Source organism: Procambarus clarkii, chromosome 63 (assembly GCF_040958095.1).
Source record: "Procambarus clarkii isolate CNS0578487 chromosome 63, FALCON_Pclarkii_2.0, whole genome shotgun sequence".
Taxonomy (NCBI): domain Eukaryota; kingdom Metazoa; phylum Arthropoda; class Malacostraca; order Decapoda; family Cambaridae; genus Procambarus; species Procambarus clarkii.
This window is the reverse complement of record NC_091212.1, coordinates 6944799-6957475: the sequence shown is the minus strand read 5'-3', so window position 1 is coordinate 6957475 and position 12677 is coordinate 6944799. Positions and strand designations below refer to the sequence as shown.

The following is a 12677-nucleotide window of genomic DNA, read 5'->3' as shown; positions in this document are numbered from 1 at the left end:
CATTATCACACTACCTGGTCAACCTTATCAAGAGAGCGACCAGGCAATATGATAAACTAAATAAAACTGAGTTAGTGCAAATGCACATAAATACATAATAATGTTAGTGAAAATAGCAAAACAAGAAGAGAATTTGCTAGAACCACAAGAGATGAAAAAATAACTTAGCAAAATATTAAAGTGGTGTCCACGTGCCTGTTTATGAAAAAGCAAAACAACTGCATGGTGATCTTAAAAAAAAAAAAAAAACGGGAACGAGTGCTGATAGTAAAGTGTTCAAAGCTAATCATGGCAATGGGAAGGGTACTCCCCTGCCAAACAATAACATCTCTCCTATTCCTCACCACCTTCGACATATGCCATCAACTATCCTAAGTGTAGGGTAAAGTGAGAATATATTTGCATTTATTTAATTTATTTATTGTGTTCATGTGTGCATGTTTTGTGGTCTGTGATCGGCACTCAAACGACCTTCTGGAAAGAATTAAGTCCGAGCACCGAGGTTCCACTGGACGAGGAATCCTTCACAAGCATGGGTTTAATTAAATTCTCTGCAATAAGTCATTAGAACAGTAACATACATATACATAAATATTCAGTACATGCATGTATGCTTACAGGTTATAAGAAAAATATGGTACTTACAATATGCGAAGTTTCCGCAACCCTGCCAACGAGTCCCTTTGCATGCACTGTAGTTTGTTGTAGCTTACAATGCTGTGGAAAATGAGAGAAATTAATTCCAAATTGCACAGTATGAAAAGAACTGTATTTAAGCATGAATGATTCACTTACATTAGAATTTACCCATGGAAGAAAATATTAATTCATCATACAGCAAACTTAAGCCACCATACACTTACGAGTCTAAAAAAAAATCAAGTGGCAAGTCAGAAAAATTGTGATGTGCATATACTCACAGTGTGGAGAGCTGATGAAGGCTGGCAAATGTGTTATTTTGTAGTACAGCGATCTGGTTGTTGCTCAAGTCTCTGTCAAGCAACAGAGTGTAGGTTTAAAAAGCTATTATGACAAACTACATCAGTTCTTGCAACAATTAATGCATATTTTTGTTACGTAATACTTTTAAGTACTGTCCTGTGTAATGTTTTGAGTGATAAGTATTATTTATCCTTGTTTATGTTTGACCCACTGTTGTGCTATTTGGCAACACCCCGGCTGCCTTTCTCAAACTTGTTACCCCCTTCATTGCTCCTTGGTACAGTTTCATGTTTATTCCTTTATACTTTTTCGCTTGTAATGTCTTTTCTTGAGGGCAATCCTTATTATTTTCATATTACTGTATTTCTCAACAAGGGCAAATAGCAACTACAGTACTGTACTTCACTCCTGTTGCAGTCACCCCAGGACATTATGTGGAATGACCTCTCCAATCACGTCAAAGACTGCCCCATCTCTCAACCAGTTTAAGAGAAAAAGTAAGTACAGTACTATCTCTAATGCCTAAAGCCAATAATAGTGGCTTTAGGCATTGTATGTACTAGCTCTACCTTTAAGTCAACCAATCTTTGTAAAAATTCCTTGTATGTATGTATGTACCTTACCTAAATAAACATTTATTTATTTATTTTATTTTATACCTAATCAACTCCATGTAACCTACTTTACCTCCTAAATGCCAACCTATGTCTTGTTATTATCAAACATTAGTGATAAATGATTAATGACTAACTTGTAAAACTGCTAATATCAGCCATGTAAACTTAAGAAAATTGTAGTCTGCTCTGTTTATTTATTCAAAATTACTATTTGCTCCTCTGTTGCAATTGATGCTATTAATTCAACATATAATTATTGTCATTTTTTCTTCAATTCATGCTTTTGATCTTGATTAGTCTGAGGTCTCAGTTTTTAGGTTTCCCACATCTTACTCAAAACGCTGTATGTATTAGTGGCTTTAAACATAGTACAGTATATACTAGCCCTATCTAGAAATCCAACATTGTGCTTGAAAGTCAATATGTATGTATGTATGTATGTATGTATGTATGTATGTATGTATGTATGTATGTATGTATGTATGTATGTATGTATGTATGTATGTATGTACAGTACTTTTACTTAAATAAACTATTTATTTATTTATTTATTTATTTATTTATTTATTAAAGTCTTAGACACTGTTCAATTTCAAAATTCAGCTCAACAAAATCATTAGGATAAATGGGATCCTTTGACAAGCCACCGGCTTCCTTTCCTTGACGAGGCCACTAGAAATATAGTGGACCTCAGGTAAAAGACATATTGGTTCCCATAGGTGGGGGTAGCAATCTGGTTAAGCTTATAGAGATCCATTTATGCTATTATAGTGATCCATATATAGCTCATTAGCGATACCCCCCTTTAGGCCTTTAGAGGAGGGGGGATATTGATATCAAGCGGGAGTGCTAATTGCATGAACTGTTGCTTGTTTGGTTTCTTTCTAGGGGAAATATTTTGGTATTTTAGGACATAGATTGCACAGATTAACCAGACAGTCGTCTGTTTTGATTAGCCTACCTTTCTGGGTCCTTTCCTGGTTGATGGCAATTATGACATACAGTACTTAAAATGTAAAGTGCTCATATAGTGCTCATACAGAACCTGGCTCCCTGCATCTCTCTGAGGGGGGGGGGGGGAGGGCAGGTTCTGGCTCGTGGTCCCCGGTAGGCAAAGAACTTCTGTGACTGATGACCCCAAACTAATAAAGCACTATATCAGTTTGGATAGCATCAGGGAGCCGACGAGGCTCCGCACAGAAAAGCAAACCAAACTCTAGAAATAATCAAACATACCCCTTGATTTTAAGGGAAAAGGCAGAAGTGATTCAGTTGTATAAATCTCAAGTGTTCCCCTCACTTGGATTATTGTATCGAAGCATGGAGACTTCATCTTCAGAAGGGCTTAGTTGCTATCGGGAAAGTACAACACCAGGCAACAAAAATAATTTCAGAACTAAGTCATCTCTCTTACCAGGAATGGTTGAGAGCTTCAGGGCTAACAACACTGCTAACCAGACAAGACAGGGTGGATCTCATCCAAAGTTTTAAAATAATGAACAATTTGGAGGATGTTGATCCAGACAATTTCTTTAAGGTCAGATGTGACATAGACAGTGAGCAATGATTTCAAGCTCAACAAGCCACAATGCAGGACTGAAAACTTTTTCATCCACAAGGTTATAACCCAATGAACTGCCTACCTGCAGAAGCCGTAAATGCTGAAACTGTTACATTTTAAAATCAAGCTGGAAAAAATCATCAGGGCAAATGGGAGGGGGGACCTTTGACAAGCTGCCACCTTCCTGTCCTCGTGAAGGTTACTAGAGTATTAGTGGCCCTCAGGTAAATTCAGGTAAATTAAAAACCTCATTTTAGACTTAATAGGAGTCACAATAGGAGCTGAAACTAAGGTGGGGGAATTTGGGTGTGGGGTGGTGGTGACTATTTTGCTTATGAATCACCTACTATTAATGTGGCATTTAGGAAAGTTGAGTGAGATTAGCCCCAAGCATCTGGTCTCCAGCCTTGGACAGACAGACAGAGGGGCAAATAGACAGTCTCTTTTATGGATATACAATTTACCTGAAGGTCACTTCTTTCAAGTGACCTTGACGAGGATAGGAAGCCAGCGGCTTGTCAAAAGTCCTCCTCATTTGTCCTGATGATTCTGTCCAGCTCGATTTTGAAATATGGCAACATTTTGGTATTTACAGCTTTGGCAGGTAAGTGGTTTCATGGGTTTTATAACTCCATAGGTGAAATGGCATTTCTTTTTTTCCATCCTGCATTGTGGCTTGTTGAACTTAAACCATTGCTCCTTGTTCATGTTACATCTTACCTTTTGATTAAGTGGTCTGGAACAATATCCTCCAAATTGTTCATTATTTTAAAAGTTTCAATGAGGTCAGCCCTGTCATGTCTGGTTTTCAGTGTTAGCCCTGTGGCCCTCAACTGTTCCTGGTACGAGAGTCAACTTACTGGTAGTTCAGCAGTTATTTTAGTTGCGTGTCATTGAACCTTCGCCAATATAGATATGTCTTTCTGAAAATAAGGTCTTCATGCTTGGATACAATAATTCAGGTGGGGGCACTCCTGAAATTTATACAACTGTAAAACTACCTTCTTTTCCTTGAAGTCAAAATTTCATTTGAATATTCCTAGAATTTGGCTTGCTTTTTTATTTTTACTACAGCTCCCACTTGTTGTGCAACTTTCAGTGATTGGTGGATTCTGATACCTAGGTCCTTTTCTTCCTAAATCGCTGTTAACAGATGTTACTGATTTGGTAGTCGAGTTGTGCATTGTTATGCCCCTCATGCAAGGTCTTGTATTTTTCAACATAAAAAAGTATTTGTCAGTATTTAATAATTTGTAGAGTTCATACAGATCTGTTAGCAAGGTGTCAATATCAATGTAACTTCCTACTTTACCATAAATTTCAGTGCATCTTTAAAAGACGACCCTTTGCTTTCTTAAAAGTTAGAAGATATACTGTCACATTAAGCATAATAAATCTATAAAACTCTGCTTGCCGAAACTGTAAAAGCCAAGAAAATGCCACAGTTTAAAACTTGTCTGGAGAAATGTGGGATTGAGGGGGAGCTTTCATAAATCTGCAGCCTCTTATCTCCACTGTAGTCACAGGAAGTAGTGGCTGAGAGGTAAACTAGTCACAGGAAGTGATGGCTGAGAGGTAAACTAGCCACAAGAAGTAGTGGCTGAGAGGTAAACTAGCCACAAGAAGTAGTGGCTGAGAGGTAAACTAGCCACAAGAAGTAGTGGCTGAGAGGTAAACTAGCCACAAGAAGTAGTGGCTGAGAGGTAAACTACAGTCACAGTAGTGGCTGAGAGGTAAACTAGTCACAGTAGTGGCTGAGAGGTAAACTAGTCACAAGAAGTAGTGGTTGAGAGGTAAACTAACCACAAGAAGTAGTGGCTGAGAGGTAAACTACAGTCACATAAAGTAGTGGCTGAGAGGTAAACTAGTCACAAGAAGTAGTGGCTGAGAGGTAAACTACAGTCACAGTAGTGGCTGAGAGGTAAACTAGTCACAAGAAGTAGTGGCTGAGAGGTAAACTAGCCACAAGAAGTAGTGACTGAGAGGTAAACTACAGTCACATGAAGTAGTGGCTGAGAGGTAAACTAGCCACAAGAAGTAGTGGCTGAGAGGTAAACTACAGTCACAGTAGTGGCTGAGAGGTAAACAAGTCACAAGAAGTAGTGGCTGAGAGGTAAACTAGCCACAAGAAGTAGTGGCTGAGAGGTAAACTAGCCACAAGAAGTAGTGGCTGAGAGGTAAACTAGCCACAAGAAGTAGTGGCTGAGAGGTAAACTAGTCACAAGAAGTAGTGACTGAGAGGTAAACTACAGTCACATGAAGTAGTGGCTGAGAGGTAAACTAGTCACAAGAAGTAGTGACTGAGAGGTAAACTACAGTCACATGAAGTAGTGGCTGAGAGGTAAACTAGTCACAGGAAGTGGTGACTGAGAGGTAAACTACAGTCACAGTAGTGGCTGAGAGGTAAACTACAGTCACAGTAGTGGCTGAGAGGTAAACTACAGTCACAGGAAGTAGTGGCTGAGAGGTAAACTACAGTCACATGAAGTAGTGGCTGAGAGGTAAACTACAGTCACAGGAAGTAGTGGCTGAGAGGTAAACTACAATTACAAGAAGTAGTGACTGAGAGGTAAACTACAGTCACAGGAAGTAGTGGCTGAGAGGTAAACTACAGTCACAGGAAGTAGTGGCTGAGAGGTAAACTACAGTCACAAGACGTAGTGGCTGAGAGGTAAAATTCAGGCACATGTCTCACAATACAAACAATATTATCAATATTCCTAAAAACAAACATATCCCACCTTCTACCCCGCTCTACATATATACACACAACATTTGACCATATATAAGTGACCATATACCTAGTGTTACCCAATCTCCTAATTTTTATGTAATATCAAACAACCTTATCATTGTGTTCATTGCTGTCTTCTTTTATGTGCTAGCCATATGCTGTATTGTGACTACCAATTTTTGTCAACTACCATCCAAGCTGTCATTGCAATCAATCTTATATTGTTTCTGCTGTATTGTGCCTACCAATTTGTTGTCAACTACCATTTTAAGCTGTCATTGCAATCAATCATAGCTACCTATGTGCATTAATATACTGTACCTATAATTTTCTCTCATCTTCTTTTTTTTCATTCCATGTAATCTGTTATCATTTTTTTGTCTATAAATTTTGCAAGTATTTACCTCCTTAAAATTTTCTTAGATTAAGGACCTGCCCGAAACGCTGCGCGTGCTAGTGGCTTTACAAGACTGTAATTACCATATTTGTATCCTCACATTCCTTATGTACATTCTTGTATATGCATAAATAAATACATAAATAATAAAGGCAACAACAACAATAGTTGCCTTTGAGCTCTCTACTGCTTATTAATTACAGGAACCCAAGTTGTGTGATCGTACACAAATGTTGTCAGTTTCAAGTCTATACAATGAAGTGGTCTCGAGATGTTGAATATAAAACACAAAAGCAAGAATTAAAAAAAAAATGACCAAAGCAAAAGGCATCTCAAGAGTTTTTTCTAAAATGTACTGCAATAACTGACAATTAGATGTAACTTTAATAAACTATACACATAATAATAATAATAGTAATAATAATAATAATAATAATGATAAATAATAATTATTCATTGTGTCGGGGGACAGGCAGCCAGAGTGTGTTTTAAACATTAGGCTTATATCAAGTCCCCCCCCCCCCAAAATGCAAACCCACAACAAGCTAACTAACTCCTGGATACCCACTTGCTGCTAGGTGAACAGTAGCATTAGGTGATAGGGAATGTGCCCAACTATTTCTGTCATGTCCGGGATTCGAACCCGGAATTCTCAACTGTGAGTCGAGAATGAAGCCGACTGTACTACCAGGACCCTAAATATTACAATAACATTGTAAATATTGTATGCACATGCATATTGATGAATGCATGGCAGTAAATATGGATGGCCCTTCACATAAACCTGATGGCAATCATGGGGAATGATACTTCATTAAGATGAAACAAATTAGATTTAAAGCATGTATTTAACAAGAAATTAGAGAAGTCACTCTAAAAGGCTAACTACAAAGTACAAAATTTAAATACTTTTTTTTTTTTTTTTTTTTTTTTTTTTTTTTTTTTTTTTGAGATATATACAAGAGTTGTTACATTCTTGTACAGCCACTAGTACGCGTAGCGTTTCGGGCAAGTCCTTAATCCTATGGTCCCTGGAATACGATCCCCTGCCGCGAAGAATCGTTTTTTCATCCAAGTACACATTTTACTGTTGAGTTAAACAGAGGCTACAGTTAAGGAATTGCGCCCAGTAAATCCTCCCCGGCCAGGATACGAACCCATGACATAGCGCTCGCGGAACGCCAGGCGAGTGTCTTACCACTACACCACGGAGACTGTATACTGTATACGGAGACTGTATACGGAGACTTGACTCAACTTACAATCTAGTTAGGGCTGTCAAATGTGAAAGTCTGTCTGCATCCAACTCGGTAATTTCATTCACATCCAAGTATCTGAAAAGATGAGTAAAGATATATACATTATACAAATATTATAGTCATTAAAAATATCAGAAAAACATAATTTATCAAACCAATGGTATGTTCCATATGTCAAGTAAAGGTACTGAACATCCCTTGTAATTATTACCGTTTTCACAGAAATGAATGGCTTAACTTAAACAATATGTCATCTTACATGTTTTACTGTAAACTTTATTCGCATATCTTGTTCGATTCCCTAATACAACAGACAAAAGGTGCTAAAAATACAATAAACAAAAGCAGCTATGATTCATAATAGCTTTTTAGGCAAATAGGCAGTACGAGAAGCAAGAGAAACATACAGTTCAGTAGCATGAGATGGAATGCCCTTCGGAATCTGTCGTAGCCTTGCCCGAGAGCAACGAACAACAGTGCCCTCACATCTACACTCAGGAGGACAACGTTCCTCAACCCCAAAGCAGCCTGGTTCATCGCCTGAAAGAATGGAATTTCATAAATACTGTATTTTGATACTGGTCAGTGGCTTGTGGCAAGACAATTTATGCTGGATTGCATATAAAGACTCACTTGCCTGAAAAACAACTATCATAACTTATATAAACTTGTACAATAAGTTACATAGTAGTGAGCCAACAACCAATGTGCACCTTCCATCGATGATACATTTGACAGTACTGTACTGTATCTGAAGACTCCCAGAACAAACTGATACACCTTTCATAGATAACTTGACACATACGATGCCCCTTGAATTTAGCTGAATTTATTTGAGGGCCATTATCTCTCTAGTGATTATGTGTGTGTGATTGTTTGTGCATTAGCAGCTTTGCAAGAATGGTCCCACTTATCACTGATATATGTACTTTCACCAACAAATTGTGCCTTCTTGTGTATAATGATATATGATATACAGTTGACCAGACCACACACTAGAAATTGAAGGGACGACGACGTTTCGGTCCGTCCTGGACCATTCTCAAGTCGATTGTGAATGGTCGATGATCAAGTCGATTGAATGAATCGACAATGAATGATCAAGTCGATTCACAATCGACTTGAGAATGGTCCAGGACGGACCGAAACGTCGTCGTCCCTTCAATTTCTAGTGTGTGGTCTGGTCAACATACTTCAGCCACGTTATTGTGACTCATCGCCTGCATATGATATACAGTATTTATATTTGTACTGGGATCCTCTGCTTAATACTTATCATCTATAGTCAGTACACAGGAACCTTTATCTAACCTAGTTTAAGAATGCAATTATTACCTTCACATGCAAACTGTGAGCTTGGAACCTCGGTGATAAGTATATCTCGCAGGTGTGGTGGGGACTGGCACTTTGGTACGCCCGTGGTTGACCTCTGAGACCGCAACCACTCTGCCAGCCAGCCCATGTGACAATTACATCGAAGAGGGTTGCCCTCCAGATTTCTGATATAAGAAATAAATAATAGTCATCAACAGGTACTTAAGTAGTGCTTCAAACAAACAAAAATTTGAGAAGAAAATATTAAGCCAATTTTTATTTAAGCTACAGTAATTAAATTAACTAATAATTTAACATATTGTATTAATATTGAATGCCAAAAGATATCAATATTTACCAGTGGAGTTGGTGTTTAAACTGCATATATATATATAGTACTCACATCTCTGTAAGAGCAGGCAATTGACTGAAGGCTCCTGGTGAGATGCAAGTCACTTTATTGTCTGCTAGTGACCTGAAACACAAGATATTGCCACCATTAAGCGTTATGATACTGTAATATACAGTACAGTATAACAGATCAATAAGAAAGTAATTAGCAAGACTTCATTTCCAAGTTAATGATCACAAGCAACACTATCCAAGAACAACCAAAGGTGATACTTACAGTGCTCTTAGCTCTGGAAGTCCATCAAACATACGACTGTTGACCTCTGATAGATCGTTGTCTGACAGGTCTCTGAAACAAAGCATATATTTAATCTTCAACATAGGGGAGCCGGTCGGCCGAGCGGACAGCACGCTGGACTTGTGATCCTGTGGTCCTGGGTTCGATCCCAGGCGCCGGCGAGAAACATTGGGCAGAGTTTCTTTCACCCTATGCCCCTGTTACCTAGCAGTAAAATAGGTACCTGGGTGTTAGTCAGCTGTCACGGGCTGCTTCCTGGGGGTGGAGGCCTGGTCGAGGACCGGGCCGCGGGGACACTAAAAAGCCCCGAAATCATCTCAAGATAACCTCAAGATAGGAGCAACAAACCTACATATACATTTAACTGCTTCTACAAATATTTTTTTTTACCATATGAATACAGAATATACAAACAATTGGCCAAGCCAAACTATATATTTGTTTAATAAATTTATAGTATTGGGGGAAAGGCAGCCAGAATGTATTTATACCCGTTAGGCTTATATCAAGGTCCCTACCCCCAAGGTCGAATTATTGACCCCGCCCAGAATGCAACCCCACAACGAGCTGGCTAACTCCTGGGTACCAACTTACTGCTAGGTGAAGAGGGGCAATAGGTGATAGGAAATGCACCCAACCATTTCTGTCCTGCCTGGGATTCAAACCCGAAATTCACGATTGTGAGTCGAGAACGAGCCCGACTGTACTACCGGGACTCATATACAGTACATACTGTACTGTATATATATATGTCATTAATAAAGTTAAGTCATTAACATTATGCTACAAACATATAGAAAACTTGATCATTACCTGAGTTTACCTGGAGAGAATTTACATGTTTATACTGTATACTGAGTACAAGCATGAGTATATCATTTACAGATATGTAACTATGAATGCTTAAAAATAATCTTAACATAAATATAAATAAAGTAGTCAGTTATGTTTAGGATTTCATTATTACTTCATTAGTATATAGGATATTAACAAATAGATTTGAACAAATTATGTGTATGGAGCCAAAAAACCAGCGTTGAAGGTAATGAAGCGCCATTTTCTGGGTGATACCCAGAGGCTCCCTGGAGCTATCCACGCTGATATGGATATATTAGACCTTGGCATCAGTCTGTGTGAATGGAGTTCTAGGCTTACTGGGGACCACGAGCCAGAACCAGGGCCCCCTCATAGAGGCATGAGGAGCAATGGTTTATAGAAACTCCCATGTGGTTGGAAGCATTCTATGTCTTCTATTGACCGGGTCAGGCACTCAGAAAGGTAAGCGCCCCAAAACAAACTCCCATACTGGTTAAGAAATTGCTGCTGAAAACCGAACTTGTGGACAGAACTCCCCAAACGAAAACGAGCAAATGAGCATGACATCACTACGTCATCACACCGCTTGCCTGCACAGCTCCCCTCTCCCCGAATGGGGAAAAGGGGGAACCCCAGACCCCTCACATTGGCTACCCACACTCCAGTTCTGAGGATGGATGTCAAAAACACGCCAAAAAAATGCTGACCGGAGGGGAGGGAGAGAGGGATGCCTTGGAGTCTCCAGGTCTCACCCAGAAAATAGCGTTTCGTTATATTCAATGCTGGTTTTCTGGGGGGATGGGGGGAGGGGGGGAGTCCCTGTGGCTCCTAGGAGCTATTTACCCAAAGACAAAAGCAAAAGGGACTTACAGGAGGCGGTCGGCACTCACTCCTCAACCCGAAGTCGAAACAACTGGCTGCAACCGCAGACCCAAAGCGACACAGGAATGACTAGGTCCAGGAACATTGACCAAGTAGCATGCAGGCAGGACCCTGTTAGACCACCAAAAACCCTGTGCCTGAATGTCAGCATGTTACCAAAGACGGCAGCAAGTGAAGCAAACTTACGAACGTCGTGGGTACAGGGATAGACTGCAGGCTGGGTGGACCAGATAACCCTGCGGATGATCTGGGAGACCCAAACTCTGGAACAGGGAAGAAGGGAAACCGGATCAACCCAAAGCGCATCCCCCAGACACAGAAGCCATGGCATGAAGATAATGGCGGAGAGCCGCAAATGGACACAACACACGATGCACCCCCGGCCTAACCAACCAAGTATCAACAATCCAAGGACCCCTCCGGAAAGCAGCAGTCTCATTCTTCGTCAGAAAAGGAGATGGCTGTAACCAAACAAACCTACCACCAGGATCAAACGAGCAGAAACCTCTGTGCTGGAGGAGAGCATGAAGCTCCCCGACCTGACCCCCAGAGGCTAATGCCAACAGGAAAAGAGCCTTAGAGATACAATCCTGAACCGAAGGATTGTTTCCACTACAAACCGAGGAGAAGAAAGGATAGCACGGATCCAAACACCAAGACGGCTTAGGTGGCGCATGAGCAGGCCAGAGGTGAAACAAAGCACGAGAATGCTTGCAGAACAATGCCAATGTAGAATCAACCCCGAACACAAGCTGCAGCGGCTCCGCCTGCCACACGATAAGAAGTGACAGTATTAAGCATAAGATGATGGTCCTGAAACAACCATGAAAGAAAGGACAACACCACAGCTTCAGAAACCGAAGTAAACCTACAAAGGGACAAGAAAAACCAGAAGAACCGTCAGGAAACTTCATACTGACGCCGAGACGAAGCACGCAGGTGAGATACCTTCAAATAAACCACCTGCTCACCATACAAATGGTGATAGACTCGAATAAAAAAGACCAGACGTGAAGACGCAAGGAGAAGATCAAACCAGCCATGTAGTGGACCAGGCCGATCTCCTGAAAGAGGCGGAGTCGCGGGAAGACCCCAGGGTTCGGACATCAAGCAAGCAGTGCATTAAACCAAGGCTTTGCCGGCCACCAAGGGGCTATGAGGACTACTCTCCTTTGGTTAGTCTCTAAGGAGGTAAAGGTAAAACCCACTTTGACAAGTCCTGCCAAAAGGCATCAATCCCAACGGCCTTGAAGTCAGGGAAGAGTGCCACACAATACAGGAGAGGCCTCAATTACGCCAACGCAGTGATGTCCATATCCGGGGGACGGTACGTCCAGCAGAGCCAACTGTGAGTCGGCATCAACCGTCCATTCCGTGGATAGGGGAATGAACCATGACAGGCCGTCTGCCAGGACATTGGACACCCACCGAACGTTAACTGCCAGGAGAGCCAAACCCGGAGAATTCAGCAGACGAGTCACCCGAAGTGACTAGTCCCAAAGAGCC

The 12677-nt window shown here is 40.6% G+C and overlaps 1 protein-coding gene across 1 annotated transcript in view; it reads right to left on the bottom strand.

Moving 5' to 3' along the window:
• LOC138354471 (protein slit-like) overlaps window positions 1-12677 on the bottom strand; it is a 71605-nt gene that overhangs the window by 37572 nt on the left and 21356 nt on the right. Inside the window, exons 6-12 of the mRNA XM_069308675.1 lie at window positions 9453-9524; window positions 9228-9299; window positions 8846-9009; window positions 7918-8050; window positions 7514-7585; window positions 921-992; window positions 646-717 (exon numbers count right to left, since the gene is read on the bottom strand). Coding sequence (XP_069164776.1) covers window positions 646-717; window positions 921-992; window positions 7514-7585; window positions 7918-8050; window positions 8846-9009; window positions 9228-9299; window positions 9453-9524 — 657 coding nt within the window. The remainder of the gene's footprint in view (window positions 1-645; window positions 718-920; window positions 993-7513; window positions 7586-7917; window positions 8051-8845; window positions 9010-9227; window positions 9300-9452; window positions 9525-12677) is intronic.